Genomic DNA, 12,855 nt, shown 5'->3' with positions numbered 1-12,855 from the left:
ACCAGTTTCTGAAATGTACACACACAAAACAATGTAACATATTGACATGCAATTGTTAAAAAAAACAAAACAACCCCCAAAACAAACAGAAAACTGGTCAAAATACATACAATCTCTGGAGGTATCCCCCCCAGAAACTATTTAAAGCATTCACAAAAGAACTGTGGATGGAGCCGTTCCTCTGCTCCATCCAAAGCCTCTGAGGGCAGTTACAACACACAGGCACACTTCAGCCCCTCACCTTCCCCCACCCTCCTCAGGTAAGGAATCGACACCAACCTGCAGTTGGGAGGTGGATCTAAGGTGATGTCAGCCAATTCCTTCTGAATCCTGTGGCAATAAAGCAAGGAGGAACAAAGGTAAGTCACTGAGTGGGACAGCAGTTAATACATTCTCCTTGCAGACATACTGTCACTGTGAGCTTGCCACAGCACGTAAGAGAGGCGCTCTCAGCTGTGGCCTCCCACCACTGCAAACCCCCTCAGCAGGACAGGCACCCTGCCCTGCTAGAGAGCCAGGCAGAAAAGCAGACAGGCATCGTGCACTGAACCCAGACAGGTGCACTGCTCTGCACTCCCACAAAGATGCCAATCACACAGTGGAAAAGACTGTCCTCTTTGCTCTGCCAACCAGCCCGTAAATGAGGGGAAACCTCTGCAAATGTGATGCTCCAAGAGGAAACTGCAATCTGAAAAGGAATTTTGTCTTACGGGATTGAGAGAAACACTCATTGCCAAATTGGCTCCCTCCTCTCTCCCCAGCTTCTCATCACCATCCTGAGAAAAAAAATTCACAGCCCTGAGGGAGTCAATAACTGCGCCATTCTCAAGGACACTTTAAGGAAGGTGAATATCTATTTCTGACGCTCCTGCACTTCCTACCACCTTCAATTCTCCCATTTCTTCACCCTCAAGAGCCTCACAACACCCCCATGTCCCCTCCCTAGGACTCCAGACGCTCCCTCTCTCCCCTGTGCTCAGCCAACACCCTGTCCTCCCAGCCCAGACTATTCTGGGCTTACGCTGCTTCTGCCACAAAACGCCCAACCAGCTATCATCCTCTTCCCTGGAGTCCCATTACTGTCACTCAGGCTTCCCTTCCAGATTTCCCCACCCAGCACTCAGCCTGCCTCCCTTCTCCTTTAAACTCAGCCAGCATCTCCTGCCACTTGTCATACACAAGAACCACAGCCTTTCCACAGGAGGCAGTTTAAAATCTTCTCCTTAGAACGGTGAAGGGCACAACACGTAAAGAGTGCTTGCCACTATCTATGTCAGTTTGCCATGGAAACCTGCTGAGTGGAGATCTGGAATAACCAAACCACCTAAATTCTACAAAGCCACAGAGAACTCACTTGCTACGACAGGGCATTTGCATAAAACCCCAGTCACTTTAGACACCTACTGATACAACCTCTCTGCTGCTTGGCAAAGCTGTTCAGTGAGATGGTTTATTATTCCTACTGAAGTACTGCAAGTTTGCTTGAAAACCTCCATTTGTCAGCTTAGCTCCCTGGAGCAGGATGGTGCTGAACTCAAGTGACACACAGAAAAAATAAGAAAGGGTAACTTTAAAAAAAAAAATTAGCAGCTCCAAGAGTCTGTTCAAGTGAAGAAAACTGACACAGCTGTTCTGCAATTCCTGTTCTATGCAGGTGTCTCTCCCTACACATTATTCTGGAATAAAAATTACTTTAATCTCAAAAAAAGCCCAAACCCACTCTGGGCTGTGAGCAAAGATTATTTTAGAGCAGAATGTCCACAAGTGGGCCTGCTGTGGATTATTTATTCCAGTTAGCATCCAACCATACACAGAAAATTCAATATAAGTGATGAGCAGACAAAAGTAACAGTAATGTATTTGTTGGTAAAGATCTGGGGCTATATTATGCCCCTCGCACTGCAGTGCGCTCCTACAAAGCAAGCAAACTCAAAACTTCACAAACATTAATTAATCTCCAAATCAGTTCTGGGAAGAAAAAAAAGACACTCTGGACTCTAACCCACAAGAGAGCGAAACAGATGTTGAAATGCAATGCCTTACTTCAGACCATATAGCTTCCAGTAGCAGAGAAAAAAAAAGGTCTAAATGTCAATCCTACACCATTCCCATAACAAATGCTAGTAAGAAAAAAGGAAAAGACGGCAGAAATAATTGAGGGTCAGAATAACAGCCCAGAAGAAGAAAAGCCAGGAAAATATCTGGAACAAGCAGGAAGAGGGACGAGAAAGCAGTGAAGTTGGGCAGACACTCACTGCAGCGAGACACCTGAAAAAAGTGAGACAATAGCAGCTTCATGCAGAAAGGTTGAGCACAAGGGCTAGAGATGAGGAATGGGAGCAGCAGGGGAACAGCGCAAAATAAAATGAGGAAGAAGGGAAGATGCAAAAAATCAGTGAGAAAACTGACTGCAGCCTCACCTCTTGGCACTGGTAGATAGCAGTTTAGAGTTTTTACTCATGCTGACTTTGCTTTCCTTCTTCTTAGGCGTGCTTGTCTCTTTCTCTGTCTGTTGGTTGGAGGATGAAGATGAGGAGGAGCTGGTGCTGGCCCTCGAATCGTCATCCGACATAGCGACCCCCCCACCACACACCCCAACCTGGAGAGGAGACACCATGGGGCGTGGGGAACAAACAGTGAACACAAACACACACAGAGAAAGGCTGCTGACAATCTCGATCTGTGTTTGGGTCATGCTCCTTTTAAAGGATCCTCGTGTTTCCCTCTCCTCTCTAGGCCCTACAGCCACAGCAGGAGGAGCAATAGCTTCCCCTGCACTAGTAACACCGAGGAGCAGGGGAAAAGGGACTTTAAAAGCTTCCTCTCAGAAAGCAAGCGCAGAATGAGAGGAGACTGGAACGAGGACAACTGCGAGGATCAGGGAAGCTCAAAGCAATTCTTTCTAATCTCCCCCAAACTGCACACACAAGAGGAGCCATCACCACCCACCACTATCGAGCCTAGGGGTGTAGGAGATAAAAATGGAACAGCTCCGGTCCCTTGGGTTCCCGGGAGGCACGTGGGGGAGGCAGGAAGGGACGAGGCCAAGGGGGTGCCCGTCGCCAGTTCTAAAATGGAAGTGGGGCATCACTAGCAACACAGGGAAGACCCTGGCAGATGTGTGACCTGTGGTGGGGAAACCCCTGCCTGCTGGATAACCCCTGTCTGTGGGATCGGGCGTTGGAAGCCGTGAGGGGAGGCGGGCAGGAAGGGAGCAAACCAAGGGGAAGGGCTGAGCAGGGAGTGGGGTGCACTGGTGGCACCCACCGAGGCCCACTGCGCCGAGGGGCATGTGCCAGAGGAGGGGGAAGGGAACACAGGGTCTGTGCCGGGGGGGACGCGGGGGGAAGGAGGGCCAGGGCCTACGAGGGGCGAGAGGGGAGGCCGGTGTCAGGGAGGGGGGCAGCGGGGGCCGGGGGGAGGCAGCCCGGGTCCATGCGGGCACCCCGGGGGCACGGGGGAGGAGGGCGAGCACGGCGGGCTGCCGAGGGCAGGTCCGCACCGAGAGAGGCGAGAAGCCGTCGGGAGGGATGGGGGGGGGGGCTGGCAGGGCACACCGGGAGAGTTCGGGGGAAGGGCTCGGGGGGCAGCCGCGGGCCCGAGGGGGAGGGGGGGGGGGGGCAACACACGGCCGCCTCCCTCCCAGGGCCACGGGCTCCCGGGGAGCTCCCCTGCCCCCGCCGGCCGAGAGCCGGAGGGGGCCCGGCCGAGCTGCCCCGGCCGCGGGCCCGCAGGGCCGGGGGACAGCGGTACCTGACAGCCCCGGGCGCGACCCCCCTGCCCCGCCGGCTGCCGCCCCATCGCCGGGCCGCGGCCGGCCCTGCCCCTCGCCCCTGCCCCCGGGGAGGGCGGCGGGGGGTGCCCCGTCCCCCTACCTCTCCCTTTGTGTCTGGCTGCTCCTCCTCGGTGCGGCTGGGCCTGGCCACTCGTGTCTCTCTCGCTGGGAGAGAAGCGGAAGTGCTGCAACAGCAACTATTAAACAGGCAATGGCTTCCCTGGCTGCCTCCCCCACCGCCGAGCGGGGCTGGGGGGCGGCGGGGCCGGGGCGCCACCCGGTGCGGAGCGGGGGGCGGCGGGGGCGGGCGGCGGAGCCCCAGCTCCGGGGATGGAGGGGGATCCCGGCCGCCACGGCCCCCTCTCTTTCCCTTCCCCCCGGGGAGGGAAGAAAGGGGCACACGGAGGGGGACGTGAGTTTTTAATGGAGACCCTCTGAAAAGTAACCTGCAGGGGTGTCGGGGGGCACAGGGACAGGAGCCCTCCCCGGCTCCGCTGCTGCTTCCGTGCGAGAGCCCCGCGGGGACGCGGTGGAAGCAGGTGGCTGGCAGAGGGGCAGCTCCCGGGGCTGCTTTTTTTAAGGCTCAGAGGGGGTATTAGGGTCGGCGCGGGGGCTGCTTGCTTTCCTCCTATTCTCAGAACTGTTTCAACCCCAAAGCTTCTCCCCTGCCTCACCTGCTTTGTCCCTCCGGCGGTAGCAGCAACTTCTCACCTGTCTCAGTTTGAAAGCAATAAGGGGAAAAAAGAAAGGGGGGGAAAAAAAAAAAAGGAGCCTAGCCCAAAGCCCACTCGCCCCCACCAATCCAGGCAAAAGGAATCCCCGGCAGCTTTCCCGTCTCTCACCTGTTTCAGCCCTAAAGCAGCAGCTGTGTCCTCCCTTCCCTCCCCCGGCTCAGCCCTGAACCAGCAGCAGGAGCAGCCGCTTCCCACTCGCCCTCGCCCGGAGTTCAGGATTCCATTGTCCCCCACACTGCATTTGGTGACATCACTGACACACAAAGAAGGGGCACTTCGTGATGTCATCAACGCATGCTGGGAGAGAAAACAAAATTCTGGGCTTGGCAACGGCAGCACTAAAACACAGGCGCACACAGATACACACACAGACCTTTCAATTTTCCAAAGGTAGAAGTGTTAGGGATTTTTTTTTCCCCCAGTCCCCTGATGGGGAGCCCGTCTGCGGAAAAAGGCGTGTTGTATTCGCTAGCGTGTTGTAATCGCGAGGCGATTTACTCATTTCTCCGAAACCTCTGCTGTCCATCTCTCGCTCCCTGTCCACCCAAGGGAGAAAAGTGATTTGGCCGGAGCGACCCACCGCCCCCGGCCCAGGCGCGGGCAGCAGCCCCGGTGGGCAGCTGCGGCTCTTCCTAGAGGTGCCGGACCCACTCGGGAAGGGACAATGGGGACCAGCCTTCCCACCGACCTCACCCGGGGCACATTTGGCTCGCTGCCGCCAGTTTCCACAGCCTCTCGAGGGATCGCCTATCGAGTTACTTGGTGTCTTCAGTGGCCGAAAATACACTGGACTGTCACCACCACGCACCACGATAATGGATCGGAGTTTGTATGTCACCCTTTCTCCCACGGGAGGACCTCGAGGTGATCCACAGGCACACAGCACTGCTGGCTCCACAGGGCGCTGGTACGACATGACACCTGGGGAGTCCCGAGGGGTCAATTACAAAACCGAAGCCGCAGGAGCGGCGGGGGACGGGGGCGGGGGGACATCCCAAGTCTGGGCATCTCCGCTTCGCAGCGGCCGCGGGGAGGAGCGGGGGCAGCCGAGCCTGGCTCCTCCTGAAGCCCGGGCTTCCCGTCTGACGCTGCCAGCGCTGCCCGTTCGTTCCCGGGCTGCCAACATGGCCCCAGCGGCGGGCGCGGGTCCGGCGGGGCAAGCTCTCCCCGTTCCCCCGGCGAGCGGCCGTGCCCAGCCGCTGCCTCCAGGCTCCCGTGGGACCCGTGGTGTGAAGCTGCCCCTCGGGAGGAGCCTGCCCCTTAGCTAGGGCGGATGCTTGAGTGGGGATGAAAGCCTTCAGGCTGGGGTGGGGTAGTGGGTGCCTGTGGCTTCTTTTGGGGTCAGCTGTCAGCCAGGCTGCCTGGGGATGCCGTGCCCTTCTTCCATGGGACAGCAGCTTCACACTTTGTGACTCAACACAAGGATCTGCTCACGGCACTGACCTTTCACCATTTATATCCTGTGATCTTTGAGGCAGAGGTACCCCTAGAGTGGATCTCCTTGCAGGGACAGTCGTTTCCTTTGTCACCCTCTCCTCTGTTTCCTTAGACTTCTGCATCTGCTGCTTCTCTCTCTTTATCTTCCTCACCCATTTTCTGCACGCATCTCAGTAGCACCTCATTTTCCCTGGGCCAGTCCCTAATCTACCTACACTCCCCAAACTTGCTGCCTGGTCTCCTGTTTGAGACGTGGAGTGTGCTAGATATGTACACCCCAGTGACACTGTGACTGTCACCCTGACAACAGAAGGAATTCCACTGCAGTGTCACGCTTAAATGGTCTTTGTGTGTGGGTTTTGATTTTGGGGAGTTTTCCCCTGCTAGCCGTGCCCTTCAGTCTTTATTGCCAGTAGTACCATGTACTAGGCTTTAGTGAACTTTCTTCCAAAAACAGTTTGCTAGCAGAGACAGTCTGTCCAGTTTGACCTGTGGAAATGATGCCTGGGAAGCTATGGTCATCCTACCTTCTAGGAACTGTAGAGCTGTGGTATCTCCACCATTGACCATGGCCCTGAAGACATATAATAAATGTAATGAAAACTGGCATTTAGATAAAGGTGGATGACCTGATTACTTCATGCCCCTCATTGGCCAAACGGCGTCAGAGTTCAGCTCCTGAAAACTGCGATGAGCCCCTCTGCCAGCATTTTCCTAACTGACCCAGGGGGCTGTGGAGGATAGGGCTGGCAGTATGGTGCTATGTGTCAGCTGACAAATGCAAAAGATGTGAGGACACAGAGCAAAGTGACCAGGCTTAACAAATTTCACTGCTTATATGGAATAGCTCTTTAGAAAGAGAATATCTTCATTTTTACCACAAAAAAACCCCAAAACAAACAAACAAAAAAAAACCCCCAAAACAAAAAACAAAACAAAACAAAACAAAAACCAAAAAAATCCCCAAAAAACTCCAGCTCTTTCCTGTTGTCACAGGAAACCATCAACGAAGTCAAGTGAGACAAATTATATTAATAATGAAAGCCTGCAGTTCTGTAAGAAGGGACAAGTGTAAATATTGCTACAAAATCACACAGGCACTCTTGCTATATTATGTTAATAATCTTGGTAGGGGGTTATCTGTAGATTAACCTTTTCTGTAGCACACAATCCTTGGTAACCCTGTTCAAAGTAATAATATGATAACCAGCAGCAGAGGTTATTTACTTTGAAGCCTACCCAAAAAATGCTTTTGCTGAAAGCACCTACTAATGTCAGCGCTTGAGCAGCTGTTACAGTGGCAACTCCCATTTTATGACTCACCTCCTGGGTCAGGGCTGGGATCAGCAATGGGCTGTTCTCCTGTGTTAGCTATGCCATACCCAGAGAGAGAGGGAGCCAAGAAGCCCACTTCTACGCCCAGAAATGTTTTTGCAGCTTGCCCTTCTTCCATGCTTGGCCTCTCAGTTCTGCAGGGACATGGAAAAAAGGGAAGAGAGTGTAGGACATGATTATTTTTCCACCAAATGGAAGAACTTCCTCCTTTAATCAACCTCATACCTCCTTGGGAATTCTGACAAAATGCTGCTGATCTGCTTCTATTTCTTTCCTGTAAAGTATGTGCACTTTATTGGGTGAGCTTTCCTTCTTATCAGCGCTTCCTCTTCCTGTTTCCTTAGTTTTGTTTTTGTTTTTTGGGTGTTTTTTTTTTTTTTTTATTTTCTTGGCTAAGTTGTGCAAAGAACTTTCAGAGGAAAACTGACCCAGAATATTAATTTTCCCTGTGCCCAAGCTTTTTTAATCGATGGCACTAGTTCAGTGCAGCAACTGAATAGGATTAGTCACTTTTCCCTCTGGACTGAGTTTGGAGGAGGCTGAAAAGATAGATGACTGGAATCGAGTTGCCTTTGGGGCATTGAGCTTAATTCACAACAGAAGGTAGCCAGTTCAAATCGCTCTGAGTCTTCTGCTAAGGGAAGGTGACTCAGATTAGTCCTTTTGTACCATCTCAGTTCTAAATAAAGTTTCAGCATTATTTTAGCTAGTCTGTTTGTGTCTGAGCCAAAGCGCCTTATATTTCCAGCAATTCCAGTGAGTTCTGCATCAGACCTTTAGTGGGGAGCAGAAAGAAATTATCATTTCTTTGGCTCTCCTAATGTCAGCTTGCTGGTAATATCATGCTTGCAAGTGATAGTGGCAAAGTGAGAAACATGCTGGTACCTCACACAGTCCTGTGATGACACACTTTGTCCTTTCTGTGTGACCCTGTGATACAAAGTGAGGTGGCAAGGAAAAGTTACAATAAGCTCAGGACTTACGATACAGCTATTTGAATAAGGCTAGACAGAAACTCTTCCAAAAGAGGAAGGAACTTCATTGAAATGAAACAAAACGTAACAGACAAAACACAAGTGGTCTAAGTATGTGACATAAGATAGTGAATTTACCCACTGGTTTCCTGCTCACAGCTATCTTGCCATAACTTAATAATGCATCAACTAATGCTCCAACTCCCCTTGCTGTAATTTTCTCACATAATATAGCTCTTAGCCCTTAGAATTATATCTTTTTCAGTTCCTTACAGAAGAGTGAAAGGGTCCACAATAAGAAAAAGACTTGTTTCCTCTTCTTTTATTCCAGTACAAAAGAGGACTTAGTTGTGAAGGAAAAGTTTAGGTCTCATTGTCAGACTCTTGCTATTTACTACTTGGTTTTGGTTCTGTTTGAGGTTAGTCCTGGGACCTGAAGGCCCGTCTGGGAGACTCAGTGTGAACAGAAATACCTGAGATCTGTTACATGTTTTTGCCTTGTTAAAGTCCTGCCTGAACCCCTATAGATGCAGAGACCGGCTGATATTTAATTCCAAAAGCTTAAACAGAGAAGTATAGCTGCCTATAACTCTACATATTTTCTGCCTCTACAGTGCTCCTTTTGTGCACCTCCTGGTGCATGGTCTGGTTTGTTTTGGTAATTGAAAAACTGGAGATGCTTAGATCAATTCAATTTCACAGCCTCATAAGAAGTTTCACAAGATATATTTCCAGGGGATTCTGCCTCACTTCCAGGTGATAAGATTGAGTCTTAGAATTGCTTTACCTTGAAGATAAAGTGATTCACTGCTTTCTCAGTTTGCCCAATCTATAGCTATTATTTAGCAATCAAGACTGAGATATGTGGTGCTTCCCTTGTCTGTGTTTCCAGCATTGACTCCATATTTCTGTTCTTCATTTTCTATCCTGTAAAAAAAGAGAATTATATTTATCTGCAATTAGACTAAAAGTATAAATAGAGGTGTACATTCAGACTTCACTCATAGCCACTCATTAGACTTTTTTGTCACTTCCTTTTTTGTGCCTGGTGGATTGATCTCCTTTTCTGCAGAATGCTGCCTCTCTGTGCTTCCATTGGTCTCTGTGCTTCCTTTGGGCTTTGCAGTAGCTGGCTCTGCTTTTCTTCATGGAATCATAAAATGGTTTAGTTGGAAGGCACTTTAAAGATCACCTAGTTCCAACTCCCCTGTCATGGGCAGGGACACTTTCCACTAGACCAGGTTGCTCAAAGCCCATCTGGGTTCCCTGGATTGCTGTATTCCAGACTCTTTGACTTTTCTGTTCTGACAGTGCATGCTCCTCTAGTTCAGATGTTTTCCCTGTTTCTGCCTATTTTTCTGTTATTGATCATCATCAGCTTTCCATTTCTACATACCCCTTTTCCTTGGCAGCAGTACTCAGGTTCCAAAGAAACTCAGATAGTGGAGGGATTATACTAGACTGAGCAGTAAATGGACTATCATCAAACAGTACTGCCACAGGAAGGATCCCAGGGTGATGGCATTCCTGTTGAAAGACGTGGGCCAACATGACCCAGACAAATGGACTCCTGGAAATGATCAGTGTCAAACAGCATCAAATACACAGCTTTTGCCTCTCTTCTTTTGCTAGCATGCAGGAAAGTAAAACTTGTTATTTAAACTTGTGTTTGCTTTTTATTTGTCACCACTAGGTTGCCAATGGCAATGTCCACTGCTGGAGTAAATCCATAGCTGATGGATGGTTATGACATGCCTATGCTGGGATAACAGCAGGTGTAGCCCAGTGAAAGCCAGTCTAAAAGACTGGTTTGCCAGCACAGAGTGCACCTCCTGACACTGCATTTGGTCTGTACAGCTGTATTGCCTGCACAGCTATTCAAGAGATCTTTTTCTGGTGTAAGCTTAACCTCGGAGTGCTTCTGTCTTGAAACAAAATAATCAGATAGGAGAACTACTGTAGGTGGCTTATTAATAGTGTAGGCTCACAGTTTATGCCTCTGCCTCTGATTTTATCACTTTGATAAAATCAGATTAAAAAGGACAGTATTTATCATATGGTCACCAGAATGTTAGATTGACCATGGAATACATACCCTGGAAAATCACTCATTGTAGAGATGCAGATCTGCAATAAGACATATAAAATGTCAGTCAGTTGTACTGAGTAGGTTATTCAAGGACTCAGTAATAAGTGGACAAAGTAATTTTCCTAGTATTTGAGATAAAAGGGTTTCTTGCTTTATAAATAATATTTTTTTTAAATAAAAAGGACCTACAATAGTTTCTTCCTGCACCTTCAAATATTTCTCAGTGTCACAGTAAGTGTCTCTCTGGCTCAGATGGGTTAGTAGAAGAAATTCTGCTTTGCTTGCTCATGCACTGAATTGGTAATATTCTGGTTTATTCTTTCTATTAAAGATGAGAGATTTCCCATCTGCTACAATTCTGTGGATTTCTAAATCCATGTGAGGAAAAAAAATCTACATGTCCTAACTTCTTAGAAAATGTATTTAGTGCAGATTTCAATTGAGTCTTTCAACCTCTGGCTCCTCATCTAACAAAGGTTCTTCTCAACAGAGAAGGATCAGGAGAGGTGTTCAGGGCTCAGTAATTTCACTCTGTGGCTTGACTACAGTTCAAGACTTCAATGGTCTTCAACTGCAATTTTTCTCCCTAGGCCTTCTTATTATCAGAGCCTTCAAAAGGAAGCAATAGAATCACTCAGACTTTTACAGATCCCTGATGCTGCATTCTTGAGAAACCAGTGTATTGCAATTCTTTTCTTCTCTTTTTGTCTGACCAGTACATGAAAGCAAAGAATAGAACATGCATCTGATTGTTAACCAGTACTTATATTTAACACCTGAATCATATAGTTTTTAATCTTTATTGAGCGATTAAGTATTCTTCATTGCCCATGTAAATAATTGAAACAAAAAGTGTAAGTTGTTAAAAACTCCAGCTTTAGAGAGCCCTTCATTTCAACATTTCTTAGAGGGTATTGTCTATTTTTTTTTTCTTCCTGATATAGACCATGGTAACTCTTAGATTATGCCAAAGGTTATAGAAGTGTTCACAGCATGGACTAAACTTCACACATAACACTTTTTCATTATCCCTTCTGTCATTCATGTTCATGAAAGTTCCACGTAGCATATTCAGCAATTGCTGACATGGAAGTACAAGCTCAGGAAACCTAAACGTTTCTTAGTACCAGTAAAATACCTTTTTTGTTGTTGTTAAATAACCTTCTGCTTTTTTGTTCTGTTCCCATACCACCATAAAAGGTGCATTTGAAATGTGGCTTCTTGCTAAGCTAAAGAACATCATGTCTATGATGTCATGCCATCATTTATGGCCTGAAGGGCAGCTGGATATTTCAGACTTTATCCACACAGACATGTTTCACCCTTCACATCAATGCAACCATACAGATACAGTTAAACAAGCATAACCCTACCTGTGAACTCCTATCCCACCGTAAAAAGGCTGTCTCTGGTTCAATTAATAGCCTTCCCAGAGCAGTATAAGTCCAAATTGGAAAAAAGTTCACTTCTAGAGTGTTCACACAAGGTACTGTATAATTATATAACATTATATAATATAACAACCTCTTTGGTTGCACAGACATGCTTTAGAAAAATCCATGGTGTAATGAAGTTTCTTTGCCAATCTCTTAATTCAACATTTCTGGGTTAGAACTGGAGCAGAAGGATCTTCCTTTAATTCTGTTTTGCAACTCTTTTTCAAAGAATTTATTGTAGCTTTTCTACCCGTCTGACTTTGTCTTTTCTTTCCTTCTCCCAGTAGCCTGAAGCACTGTATTTCTCCATATTTCTATGACCGTGATCCTGTGATTGTTTTTTACCTTTTCAATTTCTTCTTCCTTTTCTCTTTACTTAACTCTCTGCAAGTGATTCCCTGAATTTTGGCCAGTATGTCCAGTCAGGCAGATTTTTTCTCCCATTGTCTCCAAGTGTACAAAATGGCCAATAGTTCTTTTCCCCCATTCCTTCCCAGTAAATGCCACTACACAAAGTCCTTCTCCATATTTCCTGTTTCTTCCAGGCTTCCAGGCTGCTCCTTGAAGGGCCTTGCAGCTGTCCATGGGAGCAGCTTTCTCTGGGCCGATCAGTAACACAGGAAATGCTCTACAGCCTCTCAGGTCCACAGGGACCTGCAGTTTGAGAACCACCACCTCTTGCATCAGTTGATGTGATACAAATGGGAGCCCTCTGGACATGAACTTTTCATTCCTACACCATAATTGGGCTTTAGGCATTACCACAATATGAACAGGCCATAATAACATAATTGCAGAATTTTAAGTCCTGTTTCAAGGGATTTAACTCCTTTATTTTTTTTTAGCCATACCCCAAGCTGATAGATATTTTCATAGAAATAAATCTATTGTAGTAAGATGTCTCCCAGCCCAGAGACATGTGTCTGGTAAGACTCCAGTGATGTGTAAGCTTAGAACAAAGCAGAAGAACATGCCTCCTATAGAGAATACAATGTTTAAGGTGTCAGTGAAACTGCACAACTCTGTGGCACTTTGGGTGGCAATTGTACCACACCCTGAAAGGGTTTGTTTTCAA

The 12,855-nt window shown here is 48.0% G+C and overlaps 1 protein-coding gene across 4 annotated transcripts in view; it reads right to left on the bottom strand.

The window, feature by feature from the left end:
* The window catches only part of UBE2E1 (ubiquitin conjugating enzyme E2 E1), a 45,432-nt gene extending 40,635 nt beyond the window's left edge, over window positions 1-4,797 (bottom strand). Inside the window, exons 1-5 of one of the 4 annotated variants that reach the window (XM_036403650.2) lie at window positions 4,618-4,797; window positions 4,450-4,486; window positions 3,876-3,940; window positions 2,421-2,599; window positions 280-330 (exon numbers count right to left, since the gene is read on the bottom strand). In XM_036403650.2, the coding sequence (XP_036259543.1) occupies window positions 280-330; window positions 2,421-2,599; window positions 3,876-3,940; window positions 4,450-4,486; window positions 4,618-4,797 (512 nt within the window). Of the gene's footprint in view, window positions 1-279; window positions 331-2,420; window positions 2,600-3,875; window positions 4,166-4,449; window positions 4,487-4,617 lie in introns of those variants that run through there. The other 3 variants (XM_036403626.2, XM_036403634.2, XM_036403642.2) reach the window with 3 other exon arrangements.
* Window positions 4,798-12,855: the final 8,058 nt, after the last annotated feature.

Source organism: Molothrus ater, chromosome 1 (assembly GCF_012460135.2).
Source record: "Molothrus ater isolate BHLD 08-10-18 breed brown headed cowbird chromosome 1, BPBGC_Mater_1.1, whole genome shotgun sequence".
Lineage (NCBI taxonomy): Eukaryota > Metazoa > Chordata > Aves > Passeriformes > Icteridae > Molothrus > Molothrus ater.
The sequence above is the reverse complement of the archived record's forward strand: the minus strand, read 5'-3'. Positions and strand labels throughout refer to the sequence as shown.